Here is a 27,740-nt window from a genome sequence, read left to right as displayed (position 1 = left end):
ACCAGTGTTCAAGGACACCCAAGTACCTTGGTACATAAACCATTTCTAATCTATCACCATTTATATAATGCTCAGCCATAGAGTCATAGAGTCAGCATGGAAACAGACCCTTCAGTCCAACTCATCCATGCCAACCAGATATCCTAAATTATCTAGTCCCATTTGCTAGCATTTGGTCCATATCTCTCTAAGCTCTTCATTCATATACCCATCCAGATGCCTTTTAAATATTGTAATTGTACCAGCCTCCCCCACTTCCTCTTGCAGCTCATTCCATACAAGCACCACCGTCTGCATGAAAAAGTTGCCCCTTAGATCCCTTTTAAATCTTTCCCCTCTCAATTTAAACCTATGTCCTCTAGTTTGGATAAAAGACCTTGTCTATATTCCCTATCCATGCCCCTAAGATTTTATAGACCTCTATAAGGTCACCCTTCAGGCTCCGACACTCCAAGGAAAACAGTCCCAGCTTGTTCAGCCTCTTCTTGTAGTTCAAACCCTCCAACTCTCACAAAATCCTTGTAAATCTTTTATGAACCTGTTCAAGTTTCACAACATCCTTCCGATAGCAGGGAGACCAGAATTGCATGCTCTATTCCAAAAGTGGCCTAACCAACATCCTGTACAGCCGCAACATGACCTCCCAACTCCTGTACTCAGTGCACTGACCAATAAAGGCAAGCATACCCACGCATTCTTCACAACTCTGTCTGCCTGCGACTCCACTTCAAGGAACTATGAACCTGCACTCTAAGGTCTCTTGTTCAGCAACATTACCCAGGACCTTAACATTAAGTCTATTATTCTGCTCTGTTTTATCTCCTGATGTTGACAACTCCACATTTATTCATATAATAATGCACCTGCTAAACTTTTAGCCACTCACACAACCTGTCAAAATTATTCTAAAGGCTCTTTGCCTCCACCTACCACTCACACTCTCACCCAGTCTTGTATAAAAACTATTCCAGAAATATCACATCCAATTCCCACATCTAAATTATTTATATATATTGTGAATAGCTGAGACCCAAGTGCTGATCCCTGCAGTCACATTGCACTTCTAGCCTTGCTAAAAAATGGCCAATTTGCTCTCTTTCCTGTCTGCTAACTAATTCTCAATCCATGCCTGGATATTACTCAGATTAGATTACTTACTTACAGTGTGGAAACATGCCCTTCGGCCCAACAAGTCCACACCGACCCTCCGAAGAGCAACCCACCTAGACCCATTCCCCTACATTTACCCCCTCACCCAACACTATGGGCAATTTAGCATGGCCTATTCACCTAACCTGCACGTTTTTGGACTGTAGGAGGAAACCGGAGCACCCGGAGGAAACCCACACAGACACTGGGAGAACGTGCAAACTCCAACAGTTGCCTGAGTCAGAGAATTGAACCCGGGTCTCTGGCGCAGTGAGGCAGCAGTGCTAACCACTATGCCACCGTGCCGCCCATATTATTCTCTCAGAAAGGGTGTTAGCTAAAAAAAACTTCCTAAAAATCCAAATACACCACTGGTTCTCCCTCATCTATTCTATTAGTTATGCCCTCAGAAGATCTCCAATGGGTTTGTAAAACATGATTTCATAAATCCACATTGACTGTGTTTAAAACAGTTGGTATTTTTTTTAAGGATCCCATCCCGGTCTGTTCCAGAATGTATAGAATTTTGTAAGGTGACTACTTACACGCCCACATCCTTTAATACACTCACAACTATAACACAAGTTGAAAAAGACTGCAAAATATATTTATATCACACTTCAACGTAACAAAATATCCTAAGACACATCACAGGAGTGATCACCAGATAAAAATTGATACTGAGTCACGCAAAGAGCAAATGTGCTAGATAGAGGTGACTGGTGCAGTGGTAATGTCACTAAGCTAATAATGCAATAGATGCAAGGTTTCTTCAACCATACTTTATGGCAGTGCATCCCAGATCCTGACCATACACTGAATAGATATGTTTTCTTTCATGTCACCTTCAGTTCTTGTGTTAATCACGTTTAATTGGCGTCCTCTGGATTTCAATCCTTCCACCAATTCGGGTACTTCTTTTCATCCATCCTATCCAGACCTCTACCAAATCTTCTCTCAACCTTCCCTCCTCCAGGGGGAGCAGCCTGAATTGCTCCACCTAGCCACCTAATTTGAGTTCTTCATCTCTGGAACCATTCTCAACAATCCTCTCTGCACACATTTCAAGACTTTCACAGCCTTTCAAAAAATGTGGCAACTATAATTTCCTTCCCCCAATTCTTGAAAACTGCACCAACAATGCAAGATGAAGAGGGGAAAACTGAACTTGAGACCGAGTGAGATTAAAAGGAACAAGACCCAGGAATAAAATGCACTCAAGCCAAACTGCAATTAAAGTACAACACAGAGGGAAAGAGTCGAGAAGGAGAAACAACAGAGCAACTGTTGGTTTTGTCAGACCATAACAACATGAAAGCAAAGGCAGCCGAACCTTGTGTATTAAATAAGTAGAAAGTATAACAGCTTGATCATATGATGTATTTGGCTGTATCACTGCAGCTTAGTGATCAATTATCTGCAACGTAAAGCATCGAAGGATGAAGTATGGACATTACTAACTTGAGCACTAGATATTTGTAAAATGAGAAGATAGAAATAAAATCTGTGCTCCTTCCCACCAAAAGCACTTATGATGTTCATGGTTCACATAAAATCTATGATTGTCCTAAGTTTTATTCAAATCAGTGGATTGTCATTTCATGTGCATGGGGGAGCTGGACTGCATCTCATAGTCACGTTCACAGAGAGTCACAGAGTCATACCTGAACGGAAACAGACCCTTTGGTTTAACTCGCCCATGCCAACAAGACATCCTGACCTGATCTCGTCCCATTTGCCAGTATTCGGCCTATATCCCTCTAAATCCTTCATATTCATGTACCTGTCTAGATGCCTTTTAAATGTTGTAATTTTGTAATTAAAATGCTGTAATGATTAACATAAAATGTTCACCACACAACAAAAGAGGATGAAGGCCATTTCACCCATCATAGCTGTGTTAGCCCCTTAATGCAAGCGATTTATGTTCATTGTATTCCCCTGTTTTTGCTTCCTATCCAATTCTTCCATTTGCAGAACCTTTCCAATAATGCTTCAAATGACATTATTATTTCTGCTTAGAAAGAAAAGGTCATTCCTACTAAATTCAGTACAAATTTCAGAAGAAACATCTTCAAGCATTCCCACAGGAATAGTAATAACAAATAAACTGAGAAAAGTTTGCATTTACAAAGCACCCCACAGCCAATTAAGTACACTCTGAAGTGTAGTTACTGATCTGATATAAGTAATACAGCAGTCAATTTGATACAGCAAGTTTGCACAATTCACAGCGTGAAATGACCAGATAATCTACTGCAATGATGTTGATTGAGGAACAAATATTGACTAGGATTTGGGGTAACTCCTCAGCTTGTCTTCAAAACATTTTCATGTTTTTTTAACAACTTGAAAAAGAAGAAAGGGCCTCAGTTTAATGTCTCATTAGAAATAAAGCTCCTCAGACAGTGCAGCACTCTTTCAGGGCTGCATTGTAGTGTTAGCCTCTATTTTTTACTCGAGTCCTGGGATTAAAGCTTTCTGACTCAGAGGTGACGGTGCTGTCAACACAATCATGGCTGTTTCTCAAGTAACATGAGGCGTGAGCATCACTAGCAAGATCAGCATTTCTTTGCCTTCTCTAATTGCCTTTCAAATGAATGGTTTGCCATTTCAAATCAGAGAGCAGGTAAGAGTCATGAGTCATAGTACAGCATGGAGAAACACCTTCGGCCCGTCAGGAGTCTGAAGTCACAAGTAGACCAGACTGGGTAAATATAGCAGATTTTCTCTCCACAAGAGGATGACTGAGCTGAATAGGTTTTGGCATAATCAGTGACAGCTGAACTTCACAATTCCAGATATATTCATTGAATTTAAATTCACTAACTATGATGATGAGATTTGAACCCTTGCCCTCAATGTATAGCTGGCAGTCTCTGGATTTCTAGAGGTGTGCTATTGCTGTTACACCTATGTCTCACCCCCTGATCCTGAAAAAGCATGTGAGGGAATAAATGATTAGGCTGATGGGGAAATAGGGGGAGTAGGGTAGAAAGATTGGTGCAGCTCAATTGGTCTTTGGATTTTTTGTGATTACACTTTGTTATTCATGTTTTTGACAGTGCAATTGCAAACTAACCAGTTAAAACAAAGTAACTTTCTCTAATCTGTGTAGATTTGTTGTTGGGTACTGAGAGTTTGTCATAAAGTATGCATTAGATCATGTTAATCCTGGAGCACACACAACACATGTCTTCATAGCATGATTCTCAAACATTTCTGTTTCAAATGGCACAACCAAATTGAAGAAAATTCTTGTCCTAATGACAGTACAATATTGAGAGGTTGAGACACTCAAGTGAGGTGGACCCTGTCATGTCCTGTTTTGAAATCTCCAGGAACCCATCCAACTAGGGTGGCACCGTGGCACAGTGGTTAGCACTGCTGCCTCACAGCGCCAGAGACCCGGGTTCAATTCCCGCCTCAGGCAACTGACTATGTAGAGTTTGCATGTTCTCCCCGTGTTTGCGTGGGTTTCCTCCCACAGTCCAAAGATGTGCAGGTCAGGTGAATTGGCCATGCTAAATTGCCCGTAGTGTTAGGTAAGGGGTAAATGTAGGAGTATGGGTGGGTTGCGCCTCGGTGGGTTGGTGTGGACTTGTTGGGCCGAAGGGCCTGTTTCCACACTGTAATGTAATCTAAATCTAGGTTTGATAGTCAGAGTACACACTGTCAAGTAGTTATGTGAAGATAGTCATTCTTGGCTCATTTCCCTCTTAATAGAAGCATCAAGGTCACAAAGCACAATAACTGAAGGTGGGGGTTGGGGGTGGTGAGAAGGTGGGAGTAAATGCCACAGGAAATATGTGTGACAGTCACAGCAGGCTTTGTTCATTCATTCATGGGATATGGGTGCTGCTGGCAAGACTAGGAATTTACGTCTTTTTTTCATTGCCCTTGAAACAATGGTGGTGGTGAGCCACCGTCTTTAACCACTGCCATTCTTGGGTCAAGGAGGGGTGGTGTGTGTGTGTGTGTAGTTTCAACAGCTAACGAGGCAGAGAGGAATTGAATGGTATTTTGGAGATGCAAGTAGGAGGTCCTAGGAAAGGAGTGGACTTGTGGACTGGGGCTGAGTGTGATGTCAAAGATTACAGACAACTTGGTTGAAATAACTGCACAGAGGCAGGCATCCTGTTCACCAAGTCACTCTTCATTTACACGTGCACAATACATCAACTCCGACCAGTCCCTAGACTGAGGAGACCTCCTGAATCTTCTATTTATATCTGTCAGCCAGGGCTCCCTGATTAGCCCAGGATAACACAACACAAACCTCAGTCACCCAGCTTTGTGGGTGAGGACTTGGTGGCCATGCTGGATGGGATAATGGAAAGGTGGGCCTTCTTTGTCCCCCAGGATCAGCAGTGGAGGCCAAGACACCAGACTCTTCCAACCTGATCTAATGTTGCCACCTCTGTATAGGCAGTCTCAGCTGTTTGGGAGGTGTCCAGTACTGTCCAAAGAACATCAATGTCCCTCTCCACCCTGCCCAGTATAGGTTCCACTATCTTCTCTCTGACACTTTATATCCTATCTCTGCTACTATATCCACCTTCCAATAAGAATCATGCTTTATCACTCTCACTATTGTCTTCAACATAGCATCCCTACAGTCTGGAAGAACCTTCAGGTCTGCACCGACCCTTCAAAGGGCATCCCACCTAGACGCAATTCCCCAGCCTATCCCCTTAAGCCCACATTTCCCTTGACCAATCCACCTAACCTGTAAATCTTTGCACTGTGGGAGCAAACCAGAGCAACCGGATTGGACCCACACAGGACAAGGAGAACGTGCAAACTCCACACAGTCACCCCAGGCTGGAATTGAAACCGGATCCCTGGCGCTGTGAGGCAACAGTGCTAACCATTGAGCCACTGTGCCATCCAACATCTTTTATTCGTTCTCATTCACCCCTAACCCTAATGCTACCAACACTCCATGCCATTTGCGCTGCTCACTGACCCAATTGGGACACCTCTCTACCTGCACCAATAGGAACAGCTGTGCCAGTCCCTTTCATCTCCTGTAATAACCGCCTCTCTCTCTCATTCCATTTTATGGCAAGAAGAGTCAAGGTGGCTGGTGGACTCCTTGATATTTAACACTTCACGAACATGGTGGTGAGTCTGACGCTGACCATTCCAAGCAGCTGACTGGTCGTGTCCAAGTCCCTGGACGAGTATCAAAGGCTGCGCTGGACTAACTGCACCAGGACCCGCTAATGTATTCGCCTTGACCTTCCCAAGGTCTGCAGACAACTATGACTAGCTTTCTACTTTTGTGCTCTTGTCCAAACAATAAAACAGCACAAAAAGTACCATGTGCTTGGTGGCTATGGCTGAGGGGGCAATGTGAAAAAAGGCAAGGCAAGCAAATGGAAGGCAAGGGATGCTGTGAACATCCAGAGGTGCTCAGAGTGAAAGCAAGTGAAGGTTCCAGAGATGTAGTCAATGAGTTGGGTGTCTGTCCCTGAGTACACAATGTCCTTGCTGAACCAATACAATGAGGGTAACCAGTACAGCCCGAGGGGCAACACTGAAGTACAGACACACCCTGTATGTGAATCATAGGTGGACCACGAGGATTCTTGGTGGCTGGCACATGTCTGATGCCAAAGTCCATGTACATGGTGTGCACATAGCTGGTGCCCATGGAACATCCCTTCAGATGTTGGTGCCCAGCATCCAAAATGGAGATCCATTAGATCCACTGGAGATGATGTCACCAGGTACACGTGCAGAGTTCCAAATCTCAAATCCTCAACATCCGGCTCTTTTGATGGTGTTTAGTAAAATAAGAAGATTACTGTTAATGTGGTGTTACAAACTTATTCTCCCTTCATTGGTAACTCAAACTACCTACTGGGAAACTCCTCACTGTTTGGCAAAAATATAGAAAGAGTGAGATGCTCCCTACATTGAGATGATCCTTGTCCAATTCTGCCACAAATCTCACTATGTTGCTCAGACCCATTTAAGATTTTGCCCTGTCACTCCTGATATTGACCTGAAGTGTAATGCTCACACATATACACATTGTACTCACCCGGCTAAACAGAGGAATCCCCATTGTGTGAGGATACAATATTACTGAGCCCTGATGCTACTCCTTAATGGCTGGGCCTTTGTCGCTGGTTGGGGCTCCCAGAGTCACTAACACTGGGTCTCTGTGGCTGCTGGCCCTGGTTCTGAGGGAACATTATCATTGGTCACATGATGCAGTCACAGGGAGGCCAAGGATCGAGGTAGGGCCCGGCGGTCACTCCCTCCCTCGGCCTGTGAGAGTAGTAGTAGCAGCGGCTCTGGGTTCAGTGCAAGTGGCCCCAGGGGCAAGGGTGGCTGAGAATCCAGAAACTGCGGTGCTCATCTTCAGCCTTGTCAGGCCATTGAGATTCCAAGCGTTATTTATTTGGTGATTAAGCACAGTAAATGTAATGGAGATGGAGAAAGTCTTATATGAATATTGGCATGTGATGTGTTACAGTTTGTGAGTTATACCATTCATACAAGCATTACAGGTGGACCTGGGCAGAAAAGTGTACTGACCACACTTGTGGTTCTAACACAGTCTGCTGTAACATGTACAAGTCTAGAGGCATAATGGAAGGCTACCCTGCTTCTAAACCAAAAAGTTCAAGTCCTATTCAGAATAAGATGGCCAAGGAGAGATGCATCCATAATGCAGCGAAGCAGGTCAGGGATCAATTTGTAAATACTTACAGCCACGGCAAGTGCTAAGAGGAGGGAAGATTCCTGGTCAGCTGTGTGGTGGAATGAAATTAGACACGATCCATACAGGCAAGGGAAAGAATGCAAGTTGTCAGTGCAGCTCAGATTCTCAAGCTCATGGGAATCAGGGTGGTGCTGGCAGTAAGGTGGCTGATTCCACTCCTGACTGGATGGATCTGTGACCTGCCTCAACGGCTGACCCATGATTGAGATTGTTTTGCTGTGGGTCAGATCTGCTTTTGTTTCTAGAGCTGGAGAAGGTAACAAGTACTTTAAAAATAAAGTGACCGCTTCCTTTCTCTTTGCGATCGATGAAGGATCACTTTGTGTCTATTATGTATCTTGCTGTCTCTTCATTAATGCCAGATATAATTGTGGCTTTTGCAATTCAGGCTGACCTTGCAAGTGAGTTTTAACTGTGTTTTCCACACCTGAAAGCCAGACAAATTTGACAGTGTGTCCAAAGCAAGAAGCAGAAAGCTTTTAAGTAGCTTTAATGGCCGTTCATCTACACGATCCCCCAAGTCTTTGAGAGGCAGCAGGGCAACATTAAGTTAGTCCTTAAGCTTTACTTGTCAAAACAGCTCATTAAGCAGCAGGTTCACAAGCCAGTACATGGCATTATTACAATATGTATAATTACAGGGATAGTGGTAGGCTCATGATATCATTTCCTTCAACGAGAAAAAGAAATGACTCACCATCTCCGCTGAACTAAATTATAATTAACTTTCATATATTATTTTTATTCGTACCAGCAATAGAAGGAATAGGCAAGCCGACAAGTTTTGTAAGCAACAAGCTGATTTACACTCTCGAGATTGTGGATAGCCTGTTGACTATATGCGAGTCACAGAGAAACTCAAAATGTTTTTAAAGGAAAGGCGATGGAAATCAGGCTGCAGAGGGCGATAGTGATTGGAGGTCTACCAGTCTGTTCCTGGGGATGCATCCTACCCACATAAGGGGGTAGAAAGTAGCTAACGACCTCTCAAGCTAATGGCCACTAAAGTGCTATAGGACAAGCTATAAAAATGAGAGTTGGGTTTGTTTCCCAACTCGTAGCTGAGAGGAGAGAACCCTAGGTCCTTATTCATAAAATCCAGCACTACCACTCTATAACTCATGGCCAGAAGTTTTCTTTGTCTATTTATGAACCAATGGTATTTTCTGCTTATCAAGAGCATTCAGTGCAGGGAGATTAGATTACTTACAGTGTGGAAACAGGCCCTTCGGCCCAACAAGTCCACACCGGCCTGCTGAAGCGCAACCCACCCAGACCCATCCCCTACACCTAACACTACGGGCAATTTTAGCATGGCCAATTCACCTAACCTGCACATTTTTGAACTGTGGGAGGAAACCGGAGCAAACCCATGCAGACAGGGGAGAATGTGCAAACTCCACACAGACAGTCGCCTGAGGCAGGAATTGAACCAGGTCTCTGGCACTGTGAGACAGCAGTGCTAAGCATTGTGCCACTGTGCGGCCCAAGTAGGTACAGTAAATCATAGAATCCCTACAGTGTGGAAAGAGGCCCTTTGGCCCAACAGGTCCACACTGACCCTCCAAAGAGATCCCACTCAAACCTATTCCCCAGAACTCTAAATTTACCCCAACTAATGCACCTAACCTACACATCCCTAAACACTCTGGGCAAATTAGCATGGTCAATTCTCCTAACCTGCACATCTTTGGATTTTGTGAGGAAACCAGAGCATCCGCAATGAACCCACAAAGACACAAGGAGAATGTCCGAACTCCACACTGACAGTCACCTGAGGCTGGAATCGAACCCAGGTCCTTGGCACTGTGAGGCAGCAGAGTTGATATCAGCCATCCAATGTCAGCTCACAAATAGAACCTCATCAAACCATTACTGTGTTGCCATTACCTCATTGTAGTCATAACAGCAGAAGACTTCAGAGGTTTTCTGTGACATTTCCCTTTCCTTTAATAGGTATTCTCTGAGTCAGATTGTCAATTTACTCACAAATTATCAACAGCTTTGTAGGTGGCAACCTGCAAGCAGCCAATAGAATCCTGATCATGGTTTAATTTAGTTTTGAAGCTTCAGAACCAGTCATGAAAAAAGAAAACGGTATTGCATTATCTGATCTAGTTTGAACCTTCAGTTCAGTGGGAAAAGGATGGACATTAACCACGAGTAAGCTGAGAGCACCCTCAATATATACGGGCAATGACAAATCCAAAGTCTTGGCTATCGAATCTTGAAAGAAGCCATTCATCCATCATGCCTTTCCTGGCTCTTTGAACAATCAATTCAATTAGTCCCATTCCCTTTGCATGCTTCTCTTCTTTCTTTTCAAATATTTATCAAATTTCCTTTTGAATATTATTTCACTGCCCTTTCATACAAAGAGTTACAAGTACTAACATTTTACTGTGGAAAAATTGCATCTCATCTCTGGTTTTGACAATTAACTTAAAACCCTTTCCTTGGGTTAATTGATTCACCTGATATCAAAAAGAATCTCCCTTACTGCAGCGATCAAAGTTGTCATAGTTATGAGCATCTCAATTAAATCTCCTCTGAATTTTCCCTGCACAAATGAAAACAATTTCACTTTCCTTAATCTTACAAAATAACTGAAGCCCCACACGCACCTGCTGTCCTTGGTCGTCCACATGGTCATGCTTGTGGGTTTGGAAGGTACAATCTAAGGAACCTTGCTAAATTTCTACAGTGCATCTTGTAGATAGTACACATTGCTGCTACTGAGCATCAATGGTGGAAGTTGTAGATGTATGTGCCTGTGGTGTCAATCAATGGGCAACTTTGTCCTGTTGCTGTCAAGCTTCTTGAGTTTTGATAAAGCTGTAGTCATAGAGTCATAGAGATGTACAGCATGGAAACAGACTCTTGGGTCCAACCCATCCATACTGACCAGATATCCCAACCCAATCTAGTCCCACCTGCCAGCACCTGGCCCATATCCCTCCAAATCCTTCCTATTCATATACCCAACCAAATGCCTCTTAAATGTTGCAATTGTACCAGCCTCCACCATTTCCTCTGGCAGCTCATTCCATACACGTACCACCCGCTGCGTGAAAAAGTTGCCCCTTACGTCTCTTTTATATCTTTCCCTCTCACCCTAAACCTATGCCCTCTAGTTCTAGACTCCCCAACCCCAGGGAAAAGACTTTGCCTATTTACCTTATCCATGCCCCTCAATTTTGTAAACGTCTATAAGGTCACCCCTCAGCCTCCGATGCTCCAGGTAAAACAGCCCTAGCCTGTTCAGCCTCTCCCTATAGCTCAAATCCTCCAACTTATCTGATTCTGTGCTGTGAACTTTGCCCAAACAGGTTCCTCCAAGATTAGTTGTGAAATTCACTGTTTGTTAATTTTCCCAGACCCACTCCAATGTCCAGCAATACGTGAATTCAAAACAGCAAAGGCAGTAACTGTGCAGGTTCTCTCTCTCTCTCTCTCTCTCTCCTGCAGTGTCCTCACCATGTGCTTCCTTTGTCTGCTCTTCTCCCTTTTAAAACTGCTGTTGTTTTGACTTCTTTTTTCAAAGTTCCAAAACAATGCAACAGCACAGTCTTCCAGACAAATGGAGAGTATTCCAGCACACTCCTGACTTGTGCCTTTTGGATGGTGGACAAGTTTGAGGAATCAGGAAGTGAGTTACTTACTGCAGGAACCCTAGCTTCTGGCATGCTCTCACACAAGCAGAACTGTTGTAGCTAATCCAGTTCAGTTTCTAGTCAATGGTAACCTCCAGGATGTTGAGAGTGGGGGATTCAGCGATGGTAATGTCGTTGACTGTCAAGGGGAAATGGTTAGATTCTCTCTTGTTGGAGATGGTCATTACCTGTGTAGTGTGAATGTTACTTGCCAGTTATCAGCCCACACCTGGATATTCCACAGTTCCTAGTGCATTTAGACATGGAACTATTCCAGTGCCTGAGGATTGATTAATGGTGCTGAACATTGTGAAATCATCAGCAAAATACCCACTTCGGATTTTAAAATGGGAGATGATCATTGATGAAGTAGCTGAAGATAGACAGGGACAATATCTGAGTACCCCGAGGAACACCTGCAGTAATGTCCTGCAGTTGAGAAGACTGATCTTCATTGGTCAGAATATTGAACATAAGAGTTGGGAAGTCATGTTGCGACTGTACAGGACATTGGTGAGATCACTTTTAGCGTACTGTGTATAGTTCTGGTCGCCCTGCTATAGGAAGGGTATTGCTAAATTGAAAAGGGTGCAGAAAAGATTTTCAGGATGTTACCGTGACTGGAGGATTTGAGTTATAAGGAGAGGCTGGATAGGCTAGGACCTTTTTCCCTTGAGTATAGGAGGTTGAGAGGTGACCTTATAGAGGTTTATTAAACTAGAAGGGGCATAGATAACGGAAATAGCAAAGGTCTTTTCCATTGGGTCGGGGAGTTTAAAACTAGAGGGCATAATTTTAAGGTGAGAGGGGAAAGATTTAAAAGGGACCTGAGGGGCAACTTTTTCACACAAATGGTGGCTCGTATTTGGAATGAGCTGCTAGAGGAAGCGATTGTTGCAGGTACAGTTACAACATTTAAAAGACATTTGGACAGGAACAGGAATAGGCAAGGTTAACAGGATTATGGTGCAAAGACAGGCAAATAGAATGAGTTTAGTTTGGGAAACCAGGTCAACATGGATGAGTTGGACTTAAGTGTCTATTTCTGTGGTGTTTGACTCAATGACTTCCAATAACACATCCATCTTCCTTTATGTCAGGTACAACTTCAACCAGTGGAGAGTTTTCCCCTGAATCCCATTGACTCTAGTTTTGGTGCTTCAAGGCCAAAATTAGTCAAATGCAGCCTTGATGCAAGGTCAGTAACTTTCATCTCTCAAATTCAACTCTTTTGTGCAGTTTGAGACAAGGCACTGAGTGGTCCTGACCGTAAACAAACTGACCCTCAGTGAATAGGTTAATCCTTTGCAAGTACTGCTTGATAGCACTGTTGATGACCTCGTCCATCAATTTACTGATGATCAACAATGGACTGATAAGGCAATACTTGGTCAGGTAGGAGATGTCTTGCTTTGTTTTATGGGCAGAATATGCCTAAGCAATTTGGAATAATTCCTGAGTTCAGGTAAAGCTATCACTCGAACAATACAAGTCTTCAGACACTGAGAATGCTTGTCAGAATTTGAAGTCCTCTAATAGATTTGTGGTGTATGCAATTTCCTATCCATTAAAGATACCAATGACATACCCAGGGTCACAATTCCTACATATGCCTGAATTTCAAGATGGATACATCCAGCTTACAAATCTCGGCTTTGGAGGCACTCATCATGAAAATATCCAATTGTGCAGATATTGATTTTACAGGTTCTGGCATCAAGTAGAAAGACATTCTCAATTGCACTAAGGTATCTCCCACCTTCGTCTGGCTCAATAGCAATCGTTGACTTGTATCAAACAGGTGATATTAATTCATGTCAGTTTTACACTCCCACCAAAGTCAAAACTACAGCCATGATGCGATTGAATAATGTCAGGCTTGAAGGAAACATAGCCAAAGTAACAAGTCTGGGATATAATTACCACTCCTCCTCCAGCTGAGTGCAGTAGCACTGACATTCCTTCTCGGAGGTTTGCCACTTCAAACAGCATCATGTAGGCAGTCACAAAGTTCATGGGGAAAGCAGCTGCTTCTGCAAAGCCCATCTCATCTGGGATCTTGTACACGAACTCCATTGGTGTGCAGACCACTTCACCCCAGGCAGTGTAATTGACAAACGCCATGACTCTGTCTCCGATCTGAAAACAGGTGAGAAAGAAGATAAACCAACCCGCACAGACGAGATGGCAGCAATGACATTAGCTTAATACAAAACTACTGTGATATCAGGGAGAAACTAATATTGAATTGGAGACAGGTATTTACCACAATTAACGTAGCACAAGAGCAATGAGAAAAATAATGCCATGGAAGTGGGATCAGCTCACAGGCCCAATTGTAATAATTCCTTGGTCTAAAGAGAAGTAGGCGAAATAATATGCATGCTCTGAATATTTCAACGTATTCTCAATTTGAAAATTTTTTATTAAATTGGAAAATTGCACACAACACTCTGCTCTTTAGAAATTGATGTGGAGGTGCTGGTGTTGGACTGGGATGGCAATAGACACCATGTTATAGTTCAACAGGTTTGTTTGAAATCACAAGCTTTTGGAGCACTTCAGGTGAAGTGGTCGGAAATGCACAGACACAGAATTTATACATGGAGAGACTATTGCAAGATAATTCCAGATAAGAAGGACGACATAGAAAAACTAGGAAATTACAAAGCAATCAGCCTTACATGAGTCAAAAAAGTGGATAATTGATTCAAACTTGAATATAGACAGGTAAGAAGTAGTCTGTACTGATAGGAAGAAGTTGAGGACTGTAGATGCTGGAGATCAGAGCTTAAAAATGTGTTGCTGGAAAAGCGCAGCAGGTCAGGCAGCATCAAAGGAGCAGGAGAATCGACGTTTCGGGCAATGTACTGATAGGAAGAAAAACTCGAGGGGAAAAATCAATGTTAAGAAGGGTACATGAACAGAGGAATCTGAGGTACACATATACAAATCCCAAAGAGGGGCAACACAAATTAAAAAGGGCATAAGATGAGGAAGCAAAGCACCTGGAATTACTTTGCTAGGGATGGAATTACAAAGCAAAGGAATTATGTTGAACTTGCACAAAATCTTGGTAAGACTTTATTTGAACTACACTAGGTTCTGTCATAATGCACATTTCTTCAACGCGAATTGGTTACAAGACGATTGAAAACTTTAGACCATTATTTGTAGAATGCAAACTTTCCTTACGCTATAACCTGATTCAGGCCCCATTGCTTTAAATGATGCTGCTATTACATGGTTTTCTTATAATGTGAGATTGCACGGAAACAGAACTATCGCATTATATCAGAATAGACTGTAACCCAACCAGTGGGGGGCACGGTAGCTCAGTGGTTAGCACTGCTGCCTCACAGCACCAAGGACCCAGTTCAATCCCTGCCTTCAGCAACAGTCTGTGTGGTGTTTGCATATTCCCAAACCTCTCTGTTTGGGTTTCCTCCCACAATCCAAAGACATGTGGGCCAGGTAAACTGGCCTTGCTAAATTGCCCATAGTGTTGGATGCATTAGTCAGGGGTAAATACAGGGTACAGGAATGAGTCTGGGTGGGTTGCCTTTTGGAGGGTCGCCTTTTGGAGGGTCTGTGTGGACTTGTTGGGCTGAAGGGCCTGTTTCAATACTGCAGGGAATCTAATCAGTCCTGTTTGATTATTATAAAAAGGATATAAAAGCTTGAGACAAGAAAAGACCAAGATGCGACCTCAGAGTTTTTTTTTTAATGACAACACAATGGTTTGATTGGAATGATGAGATGGTGCTCGCTCACAGGCATTACCATAACTACTGGCCCACAGATAAGAAAGTCACTGATAAATCCAATGGGAATTCAGGCAAAATTGTTTGTTTTACACAAAGAATGTGGAGCTCACTGTGGAGCAGCTGAGCTGTGAATAATGTAGATGTATTTAAGGAGAACCTAGTTGAGCAGACACAAGACAAAAATTTCAAAGTGACATGAAGAATGGTGGGAGGAGACTCATCTAGAGCATAAACATCAGTGTGGACCTGTTGGGTTGAACAGCCTGTTTCTGTGCCGTAAGTCGCCTGTCATTCTGGCCTCATATCACTCTTGGTTATTATTTTAATACTTAATACTACTTTTATCTTCATGCTCAATTGTGAGTCAGGGGCACATACTTTTTTGTTGCTTAGGTCCTGAACTCTGGCTTGTCCTCCCTCAACCTCTTCATCTCTTTCTCTTTCTTTAAGATACAGCCAACCTTTAGTCAGTGATCTTACTATATACTATGTTTTTTTAAAATCAGTTGTGGGATGAGGACGTCACTGGCAAGGCAACTTTTATTGTCCATTCCTAATTACCCAAAGGGCAGTTAACAGTCAACCACATTGTTGTGGGTGTGGAGTCTCATGTAGGCCAGACCAGGTAAACGATAGCAGTTTCCTTCCCTGAAGGACGTTAGCAAACCAGATGGATTTTTCCTGACAACCAGCAATGGCTTCATGGTCATCAGAACTCTTATTTCCAGATTCTTATTGAATTCAAATTCCACCATCTGCCATTGCAGGATTCAAAACCAGATTAATAATCCAGCGATAATACCATCAGGCCAGGATAGTTTAGCAGGATTAGATTAGATTACTTAGTGTGGAAACAGGCCCTTCGGCCCAACAAGTCCACACCGCCCCGCCGAAGCGCAACCCACCCATACCCCTACATTTACCCCTTACCTAACACTACGGGCAATTTAGCGTGGCCAATTTACCTGACCTGCGCATCTTTGGACTGTGGGAGGAAACCGGAGCACCAGGAGGAAACCCACGCCGACACGGGGAGAACGTGCAAACTCCACACAGTCAGCCACCTGAGGTGGGAATTGAACTCGAGTCTGTGGCACTGTGAGGCAGCAGTGCTAACCACTGTGCCACCGTGCCGCCCAGTTATAGAGTCATAGAGATGTACAGCATGGAAACAGACCCTTTGGTCCAACCTGTCCATGCCGACCAGATATCCCAACCCAATCTAGTCCCACCTGCCAGCACCTGGCCCATATCCCTCCAAACACTTCCTATTCATATACCCATCCAAATGCCTCTTAAATGTTGCAATTGTACCAGACTCCACCACATCCTCTGGCAGCTCATTCCATTCATGTACCACCCTCTGCGTGAAAAAGTTGCCCCTTAGGTCTCTTTTATATCTTTCCCCTCTCACCCTAAATCTATGCCCTCTAGTTCTGGACTCCCCGACGCCAGGGAAAAGACTTTGTCTATTTATCCTATCCATGCCCCCCATAACTTTGCAAACCTCTATAAGGTCACCCCTCAGCCTCCGACGCTCCAGGGAAAACAGCCCCAACCTGTTCAGCCTCTACCTACAGCTCAAATCCTCCAACCCTGGCAACATCCTTGCAAATCTTTTCTGAACCCTTTCCGATAGGAAGGAGACAGAATTTCATGCAATATTCCAACAGTGGCCTAACCAATGTCCTGTACAGCCAGTTGCCCTGTCAGTGTAAAGGATGGGTGGAGGGAGTGAGTCCAGCCCCATTTCAGCCCATGTCCTACAGCCACTCAATAGCCAACAATCTGGGGCTAGGTGGGGGCATGTTTGGGACCCAAGGGGGTGCCAGTTTGCCCAGGAAGTGATGACGGGCTTGAGACATGACACGGGTCTCTCCTGCCATTCTGTAAACTCAAGTGGCAGCTGGCATGAGCCCTTAAGAGATAAGCCAGTGTCTTCTGGACCTCAATTGGATCACAGGCTGGCATGCCTCTGAATGGCACCTCCAGCTCCTGTTAAAACTGTAGTCAGGGCAGGGGCAGGGGCAGGCAGGTGGATGGTGGGCATTACATCCACCTGCCAGCCCAACACCTCCAGGAGATGAAGGCGGGAGGGACACCATAACATCCAAACCTTATGCATCCTTCAATGGCGTAGAGTCAATTATTCCACTCTTTGTCAACAACTTCTCAATGTTTTACTAGATTATAGGAAGTGTCTAAATGAAAGCTGTTTTCTTATAATTTGCTCCCCAGGCAATGACTTGCATGTTGGGCTACATTCTTCATGCAAATATTTAGATGAATTTGCTGCTACATTCAAGTGTGCAGCTGTGTTTTAGTAAAACATGACAGTCTGAGAAAATGGCTTGACAACTGGGATCTGTAATGATTTTCTGAGTGCAGTTAATTTTATTTTAACAAGATCAGTTAAAATAGATAGTGGGTGGTCAAAACCAGCTATTGCTTTCCAATCAAGCAGCCTAGGTCGGGTGAAAGGAACAATGGACTAAGATCGGATGGTGAAGAGAGGAGTTAGAGCTAGTGTGGAAGGAAGGTGATAGAGAATGACTTGAGTAAAGGGGCTCTGAGTGGGGCAGGATAAAGTACTTCAGTAGGGTCGAGAAGGACTTAAAGAGATTTATTGAAGGTAGGTTGGGAAAATGTATTAGTGAGGTGAGTACAAGGACTAAATAAATACCAGAAGAACTGCGGATGCTGTAAATCAAAGATGAAAAATAGAAATTGCTGGAAAATCTCAGCAGATCTGGCAGCATCTGGGGAGAGAAATCAGAGTTACTGTTTTGGGTTGAGTTGAAGGATCACTAGACCCGAAACATTAACTCTGATTTCTCTCCCCAGATGCTACCAAACCTGCTGAGCATTTCCAGCAAATTCTATTTTTGTTTCTGAGTACAGTTTAAGGACTGATGTTTACAACTGTCTGCAAGAGTTTTAATCATTCCAAACGTAGTGTTGCAAAAGAAAGTTTAAAAAATATTGAAGGCACCCTTTTCTTTGTTTAAATCTCATTACAATCAGTAAAGACCCATCTGGTGGATTCATCTTTTTACAAATACAACTGAACTCTGACCTTACGAAAATTATAGGTTGTGACTATAATACTTGGCAAGAGTTGCCAAACTGTTTTGTACTGAGGAACTCTTAAATGCTCAAACTGTAAATTTGGCCCAATTTTCTCACAACACAAAAGTTGCCATTTATTAAGTTGCATAATAGCCAACATCTGAGGACGTAGATCAAAAGGCAATGGTGTGTTAGCAGCATGATAATAAGGATAGCTCACTTTCAACCATGATCTCATTGAATAATGGAGTAGGCTTAATAGATAGGCAAACTCACAGAGCTGTTAGGGAGCAAAGTAGAAGACTTTAATCCAGCAACAGTGAAAGAATGGCAGGGTGTATATGCCATGGAATGGACTGTGTAGATCATGGTGCTGCCACTTATCCACTTCCCTTGTCCTTTAAGATTGCAGAGTTTGCAGGTTTGATAGGAGCCTTGGTGAGTTGCCGCAGTGAATCTTATAGATGGTACTCATTGCTGCGACTGTGCTTCAGCGGTGAGGGACTGAATGTTTAAGGTGGTAGATGGGGTGCCAAACAAAGAGCTGCTGTGCCACTGCTACTAGGCTCACTGCGACAATTAACCAATTCAACTTTGACAGCTTCATCCAAATCCATGACCCCCTACTCCCTGGAAGGACAAGTACACCACCACCCAGTAAGTTACCCTTTCAGACACAAAAAACACAACTTGGAATTGTATCACTGTTCCTTCACTGTCAGTGGGTCATAGTCCTGGAACTTCCTCCCTAATAATGCTATATCCCTATCCCTCCACAGACTGCAGTGATTCAAGGAGTTAGCTCACTAGCACCTTCTCAAGGGCAACTAAGAATGAGCAATAAATGCAATCTAGACAGTACTGTCCACTTCCCAGGAGAAAGTATTTTAAAATGTGTTATGATCTTAGGATTTAAGATTTTAACATCTTTTAATGCTTTAAGAAAGAGTAAGAAATAGTGTGATAAATTTTGACGAGGTAAGGAAAAAGATAAAGAAAGAGTACATGGGAGTTTACAAGGAACAGAGGTAAAGACAGGGGACACAGTAATATTGATGCAAAAAAATTGACAATACCAACCTCAAAGCCTTTTGTGTTGTCACCCAAGCCTTCCACAATGCCAGAGCATTCAAAGCCAGGAACCAATGGTGTCTTTGGTGGGTTTTCAATATTGCCCTGTCGAACCATCAAGTCAATGAAATTCAAGCCACTGAAAAGAAAAATGATCAAGTTAGAAGAATAGTAATTGACTAAATGCAAACATCCTATAGACTATGAAGGAATAGACAGTTGCATGTATACGTTTACTAATGCAGCTAAGTTTGATGGCAAGTAGATAGTGTAGATATGACAAAATAATGGGACATTGAAAAATGAAGTGAGTGGGGATGTTGTGTACAATGAAGTTCAGTGTATGAATGTGTAATGTCAATCTCTTTACAACTCAGTAGATCAGGCTAGTTTGTAAAAGATGGGAATCTAAGAACTGGAGATGAGCACAGAGATGTGGGGATATAAATAAATACACCACTAAAAGCTAATGGAGAGTCACAGCAGCTAATGTGTGGCTAGCAGTTTCAAAGACTCACAACCCTCTATGAGAAGAAATTCCTCCTGAGACAGTGCCCTCTGGACTCTCCCATAAGGGAAGCATCCTCTTCGCATTTACCCCTCACTTCAGGTGGGGATGGATAGTAAATGCTGGCCCAGCTAGTAATGCTCACATCCCATATAAAATTTAAAATAGATCCATCCTCAATACCTGTCCTGCTGTCTTCAAGTGTCTACAGATACGTCCTCTAATCCTCTGTACTTCTTAGGGTCCTAACATTCAACTCCCTTGCTGTGCTAGTCATCCCAAAAATGCATCACCTCAGGCTTTTCCAGATGAAATTCCATTTGCCATTGTTCTTCCTGTCCAACAAGCCCATCTACATCAGCCTGTAGTCTCAGGCTTTCCTCCTTGCTACCTGCCACACCACCAATCTTCTTGTCATCTGTGAATGTACAGATCAAACCTCTTACAGCCACGTCTAGATCAGGTAAGCTGTGAAGGATCCAGCAATTAACTGTTTGGCATACCTTGGGACACGCACTTCCAGTTACAAAAACAATCTTCATCCATCACCCTCTGCCTCCTCCCACTAGCCAATATTTGTTCCAATTTGCCAAATTGCCTTTGATCATTTGTGCTCTTAACTTCGTGAGCAGTTTCCCATACAAGACGTTGTTAAAAGCTTTAGTGAGGTCCATGTAGACTACATTAAGTGCACTGCCTGCACTCAGGTAACTCCACATATCTACACACCTTCTCAAAAACTCAATCTCCCCCTAACAAAGACATGGTGACGAACCTTGATTAATCCTTGTTTCCCAAGTGGAAATTAATTTTTCCCTCAGATGGTTTTCAATAGTTTGTCTAACACAGATGTTGGAATCATTGGTTCCATGGTTTATTCCTACCCACTTTTTAAATAATGGTCACACATTAGCTGCCTTCCAGTCCCCTGGCACCTCTCCTGAGGCCAGAGACCATTTGAAAATTATTATCAGAGCCTCTGTAATCTCCTCCCTTGCCTCCCACAGCAGATTGGGATACATCTCAACATCATTTCAATGTATCCCAAAAACATTCCTGTCTGAGATGTGGTAAGTCAACATACACCAGGAATTAATCCCCAGAATTTCTTGCAATTAGTCCAAATATCAGGCTGAATTGAATTTATCTCCAATTAATAAAATCATAGAACCCCCACAGTGTGGAAAGAGGCCATTCAGCCCATATAATTCCCATTGACCCTTTAAAAGAAACCTACCCAAACCCCTATTTATCCCTGACCCACACCCCTATCAAAATCCCATAATTATCCTGGCCATTTCACCTAACCTGTACATCTTTGAACTGTGGGAGGAAAGCAGAGCACCTGAAGGAAACCCACACATACACAGGGATAATGTGCAAAAGCCACACAGACAGTCACCCAAGGCTGGAATTGATTCTGGGTCCCTGTCTCTGTGAAACATCAGTGCTAACCACTGAGCTGCCATGCCACAGCAAATATATCTGGAATTGAAAACTAGTCTTAGTCACTGTGACAATGAGACTATATAGGATTGTATAAGAACTCATCTGGTTCGCTGACATAGTTTAGGGAAGGAAATCTGCCAACTTTACCTGGTCTGATCTAAATGTGACTACAGACCTCACGGTACTGTGGTCAACTCTTAACTACCCTCTGGCCAATTAGAGGTGGGTGTTAAATGATGGTCTAGCCAGCAATGCCTACATGCAATGAACAAATAAAGAATAATATTCATTGAGCCATAGAATAAGCAAGAATAAAAGTCAAACCGCATATTCTCATGGAGCAGAGACAATATTTTGCAGCACATTGTGATTTATTTACTAAAAATATCAAGATATTACAGCCAGCAAATTTCCATTAAGCTAAAGGCTACTTGGAATACTCTACTAATGACAGGGGGTTTCTCCTAGTAACAGGAGAGCTCCTAGTTAATTTCACCCAGCATATACTGAGGGGTAAATCTTCCTATTCTTGAGTGGTTGAAGTGTAGGGAAATATTTGAAAATTTCCCATGGAGGTGTGCGATCTTTTCTGACTGGTGTTCCTCCATTTACTTTCCACAAAATAAAACTAAGGATTCCAGGCACTGGATCAAGAAAGTGCATGTGAAATTGAGATAATAGTTTAGAGAGTTATTCTGAGCACCAGAATCCTGATTCATTCCTTTGTGATTGAAATCAGAGTAGAAATTAGTCTCAGCCAGGAGCTAATTGACTCAAAGTCAATTCCCTCTATTTTAATAGAATTACCAATGCTCGACTTTACAATTACAAGGCAGGGACTGGTTCCGAGGAAGAGTCATATATTAAACTCAAAACATTAACTCTGCTTTTCTTTTCACAGATGCTACCAGTCATGCTGTGTTTCTCCAGCATTTTTTGTTATTATTTCAGATATCCAGCATCTATAATAATTGGCTTTTATGCAAGGCAGGGGCATTTGGTACAAGTACAATTGTAAGTTAATATCGCTAATTGTCATTTCACTCAACAATTGCACACAAGCCTATTCAATGAGATCACATGTTCCATATTTTGTTTCAGATAGGCATTATCCTCTGTGCACTTGCACTATAGTCTAAATATACTAACTCATATATAATGATGTGCATTAACTGTGTGAAACGAAGTAAAACATAAGTTTGGGAATATTTTGTTTCTCATTGCTGTTTGATGTTGCTTGTACATCAGAGAACAGACAGGCAGCCTGAGTTTACTGTAATCAAACTGTCAATCCCATTTCCAACAGTGATGATGTAATTAAGCCTACCTTCCCACTGAAACAGTTAATTCCTCCCAATGTTTTGTTTGACTATCCATTATCACTACAGGAAACATAATAGGAAATTCTTCTCCATAATTACACAAAATATGAGTTAAACAAACCATTTGTTTGAGGTTTTTTTTGTTGTCTTTCCCTTGTCTGGTAATACAAGATCTAACAACACAAGCAATGTCTTTTAGATTAGGAATGTCCTGATGCAGAAGAGTAATAGATGCTAATTACTGACAGGAGAAAATTCAGGGAGATGACCTTCAACAGTTTAACTTGTCACTCTTGAGATAGCTTTGCAAGACAGAAAATTAAGGAATGGGATTGATCAAGGAACTAAGAAACAATCTCCTCTGGTAGGAGGAATCCAACTCTTACAATTCCAGTCCTAGAGTCAGCACTGCTGCCTCACAGTGCCAGGGTCCCAGGTTTGATTCTAGCCTCAGGCGACTGTCTGTGTGGAGTTTGCACGTTCTCCTCATGTCAGCGTGGGTTTCCTCAGAGTGCTCCAGTTTTCTCCCACAGTCCAAAGTTGTGCAGGTTAGGTGAACTGGCCATGCTAAATTGCCCATAGTGTAGGTGCATTAGTCAGAGGGGAAATGGGTCTAGGTGGGTTACTCTTCAGACGTTCGGTGTGGACTGGTTGGGCCTGTTTCCACATTGTAGAGAATGTAATCTAATCTAATCTTGGAGATGAATAGCATGGAAAGAGACCCTTTGGTCCAACTCGTCCATGCCGACCAGATATCCTAATCTAATCCAGTCCACTTGCTAGCATTTAGCTAATATCCCTGTAAACCCTTCCCATTCATATACCCATCCAGATGCCTTTTAAATGCTGCAATTGTACCAGCCTCCACCACTTCTTCTGGCAGCTCATTCCATACATGCACCATCCTCTGCATGAAAAAGTTGCCCCTTAGGTCTCTTTTATATCTTTCCCCTCTCATCCTTAACCTATGCCCTCTAGCTCTGGACTCCCCCACCCAGGGTAAAGATTTTGTCTATTTTTCCTATCCATGCCCTTCATGATTTTATAAACCTCTATAAGGTCACCCCTCAGCCTCTGATGCTCCAGGGAAAACAGCCCCAGCCTGTTCAGCCTCTCCCAATAGTTCAAATCCTCCAACCCTGGCAGCATCCTTGTAAATTTTTTCTGAACTCTTTCAAGTTTCACAATATCCTTCCAATAGGAAGGAGACCAGAATTGGATGCAATATTCCAAAAGTGGCCTAAGCAAGGTCCTGGACAGCAACAACATGACCTCCCAGCTCCTATACTGACCAATAAAGGAAAGTTTACCAAATGCCTTTTTCTCTATCCTACCTACCTGCGACTCCACTATCAAGGAATTCACGTGTGCTGAAAAACCAAAGCTCACTCAAAGAGTTCGTGGAGATCTGTAACTGTTGTTCTTGCATGTCTCTGACCCTTCATTCCTCAGAGGATGTGGGCATTACTGTCCATGCCAGCATTTATTGTCCCTCCCATATTGTATCTGAACTGAGTGGTTCAGCCATTTCAGAATCAATCACACTGTGGCCATGGAGTCACATGTAGACCCAACCATGTAAGTTTGCAAGATTTCCTTCCCTGAAGGATATTACTGAGCCAGTTGAGTTTTTAAACAATAGTCAGTGAAAGCTCATAGTCACCATCACTGAGACTAGCTTTCAATTCCAGATTTACAAACTGAATTCAAACTCTATCAGGTTCCCTGATGGGATTTGAACTCCTAACTGCACAGCATTAACCTTGATGTTTAGACTACAAGGCCAGTGACAAAACTACAATGCCCCCAGCTACCCATTAACAGTAGATGCGAACATGTTAAATTTTCAAGAGAGTGAATAGATTTTTGTTAGGTAAGGATACTAACGGATATGGATTCTTTTTTCCCTAATCAGAGTTGCTATAACACACTGCTGGAGCAGATATCCCTGGAAACCAGGCCATCTGGCTCAGAGGTGGGGTCACTACAACTGTGCCACAAGAACTCACACAAAGTATACAGATGAAAATCAGCCAACAGTTTGGTGCTGGAAAAGGTCATGCAGCATCCAAGGAACAGGAGAATCGGCATTTCGGGCATAAGCCCTTCATCAGGAATGAGGCTTGTGGACCGGGGAGGGGGCTGGGAGATAAATGTATGGGGAGTGGGACTGGGGAGAAGGTAGCTGGGAATGTCATAGGTGAATGAAGGTGGGGGAGTAGGTGATAGGTTGAAGGGGAGGGTGGAGCGGATAGATGGGAATGGTAATGGACAGGTCAAGACGGCAGTGCTGAGTTAGAGGCTTGGGACTGGGATAATGTAGGGGGAGGGGAAATGAGGAAACTAATGAAATCCACATTGATCCCCTGTGGATGCAAGGTCCCAAGGCAGAATATGAGGTGTTCTTCCTCCAGGCAACAGGTGGTAAGGGTTTGGCAATGGAGGAGGCCTAGCACCCGCATGTCCTTGGCGGAGTGGGAGGGGGAGTTGGAGTGTTTGGCCATGGAGTGGTGTGGTTAGTTGGTGTGGTTGTCCCAGAGATATTCTCTGAAACCATCCGCAAGTTACCGTTCTGTCTCCCCGATGTGCAGGAGACCACACTGGGTGCAATGGATACAGTAGATGACATTGGTGGTACAGTTAAATTTCTGTCCAATGTGGAAGGATCCTTTGGGGCACAGGATTTGCACTTCCTGCGGTGGCAGGGGAAGGTGCCGGGTGTAGGGTGTGGGCTGGTGGGGGCGTGGCTCTGACTGGGGAGTCGCGGAGGGGATGGTTTCTCCGGAAGGCTGATAGGGGTTGGGATGGAAATACATCTCTAGTGGTGGGGTCCATTTGTAGGTGGTGGGAGTGGCAGAGGACGATGCGATGTATATTGAAGTTGGTGGGATGAAAGGCTCCCCCCAGCCCCACCCCCCTGTCATTTATGTCTCAGACCTCCGGCCCACAAGTCTCATTCCTGATGAAGGGCTTATGCTTATGATTTTCCTGCTCCTCGGATGCTGCCTGACCTGCTGTGCTTTTCCTGCACCACTCTGTCAGCTGACTTTCATTTGTATTCTTCTGGCACAGTGGTAGTATCCCCACCTCTGAACCAGATGGCCTGGTTTCCAGTGATATCTGCTCCAGCAGTGTGTTATAGCAACTCCGATTAGGGAAAAAAAAAATCCATATTCTTTGTTACCCTTACCTAACAAAAATCTATTCACTCTTGAAAATTTAACATGTTAGCATCCACAGTTAATGGGTAGCTGGAGGCATTGTGCTTTTGTCACTGGCCTTGTAGTTCCATCTTGTTGTGTTGGGAGGGGTGGAGTTCGAAGGCGGAGGTGCGGGAAATGGAAGAGATGCACTGGAGGGCATTGTTGACCCGTGGGAGGGGAATCAGCCATGTGGAGTTAAGGTCTAGAGCAGTCATAATCAGAGTGAAATGACCTACTCCTGTTGCTAATGTTCTGTAACAAAAATTCAGGGAGAAAATTCCATTCTCTATGGAATTAAATGATGGAGTGAGGGGAGCAGGATATGTCAAGAAGGTCATGGTCTGTGCACAAAGGGAAAATAAGGCAGCAAGGACAGAACACAGATACAGCGTCTGCAGGACAATGGTTAGGCGGACAGATGGTACCAGGTCCATGACGCCCAACAAACCACCCTCCCGTCCTGGCACCCTCCCCTGCCACCGCAGGAATTGCAAAACCTGCACCCACACCTCCTCCCTCACCACATCCAAGGCCCCAAAGGAGTCTTCCACATCCATCAAAGTTTCACCTGCACATCCACCAATGTAATTTATTGTATTCATTGCTCCCGATGGGGAGACTGGACGCCTCCTTGCAGAGCACTTCAGGGAACATCTCCAGGACACCCACACCAATCCACCGTCCCGTGGCCCAACATTTCAACTCCCCCTCTGCCGAGGACATGCAGGTCCTGGGCCTCCTCCACGGCTGCTCTCTCACCACCTGACACCTGGAGGAAGAAAGCCTTGTCTTCCGCCTTGGAACACTTCAACCCCAGAACATCAATGTGAATTTCACCAGTTTCCTCATTTCTCCTCCCCCCACCTTACCCCAGTTCCAACCTTCCAGCTCAGCACTGTCCTCATGACCTGTCCTACCTGCCAATCTCCCTTCACAACTATCCGCTCCACCCTCCTCTCTGACCTATTTCCTTCATCCCCACTCCCATCCACCTATTGTACTCTTTGCTACCTTCTCTCCAGCCCCACCCGCCCCACCCCCCCACCCCCATTTATCTCTCCACCCTAGAGGCTTTCTGCCTCTATTCCTGAAGAAGGGCTTTTGCCTGAAACATTGATTTTCCTGCTCCTCGGATGCTGCCTGACCTGCTGTGTTTTTCCAGCACCACTCTGATCTAAACTCTGGTTTCCAGCATCTGCAGTCCTCACTTATATCATGGAACCATGATTACTGCTATAAGGTTCCACCAATAAAGTAAATTTATACATAGAATCTGGGAGCAGGGGTAGGCCATTCGGCCCTTCAAGCTTGCTCTGCCATTCAATACAATTTCTCATGGCTGATTCGCTGTGCATTTGCACTGTAACCTAAATATACTAACTCATAAATAAAGAAATGCACCAACAGTATGAAAGGATATAAAATGTAAGCTTCTGAGTATTTTGTTTCTCACTGCTGTTTGATTGGTACATCTTCCCATTTTCTCCCCATACCCCTTGATGACTTTAAAATGTGAAAATATATCTGGCTCTTTCTTGAATATAATCAGTGACTTGGCCTCCATAATCTTCGGTGCTAGAAAATTGCACAGGTTCACTAAACTTTGAGTGAAAGAACTTTATCTCATCTCAGTCCTGAAAGGTCTACCACCTATCCTGAGACAGTGTGCCCTTGTTCTCGACTCCTCAACCAGGCAAAACATACTCACTGCATCTAGTTTATCCAACATATGTATGTGTTTCCAGCAAATTCACTGTCACCTTTCTGAACTGTAGTGAATACAGGCCCAATCAAATCAATCTCTCCCTCC

At 43.6% G+C, this 27,740-nt stretch overlaps 1 protein-coding gene across 1 annotated transcript in view; it reads right to left on the bottom strand.

Annotated features, from left to right (window-relative positions):
- The window catches only part of vat1l (vesicle amine transport 1-like), a 198,307-nt gene that overhangs the window by 150,460 nt on the left and 20,107 nt on the right, over positions 1-27,740 (bottom strand). The window contains exons 2-3 of the mRNA XM_043706556.2: positions 19,458-19,587; positions 13,465-13,680 (exon numbers count right to left, since the gene is read on the bottom strand). Coding sequence (XP_043562491.1) covers positions 13,465-13,680; positions 19,458-19,587 — 346 coding nt within the window. The remainder of the gene's footprint in view (positions 1-13,464; positions 13,681-19,457; positions 19,588-27,740) is intronic.

The sequence above is a fragment of the Chiloscyllium plagiosum genome, unplaced genomic scaffold (genome assembly GCF_037043375.1).
Source record: "Chiloscyllium plagiosum isolate Xiang-an unplaced genomic scaffold, Cpla_swu_hap1 HiC_scaffold_17, whole genome shotgun sequence".
In the NCBI taxonomy this organism is placed as follows: Eukaryota; Metazoa; Chordata; class Chondrichthyes; order Orectolobiformes; family Hemiscylliidae; genus Chiloscyllium; species Chiloscyllium plagiosum.
The sequence above is the reverse complement of the archived record's forward strand: the minus strand, read 5'-3'. Positions and strand labels throughout refer to the sequence as shown.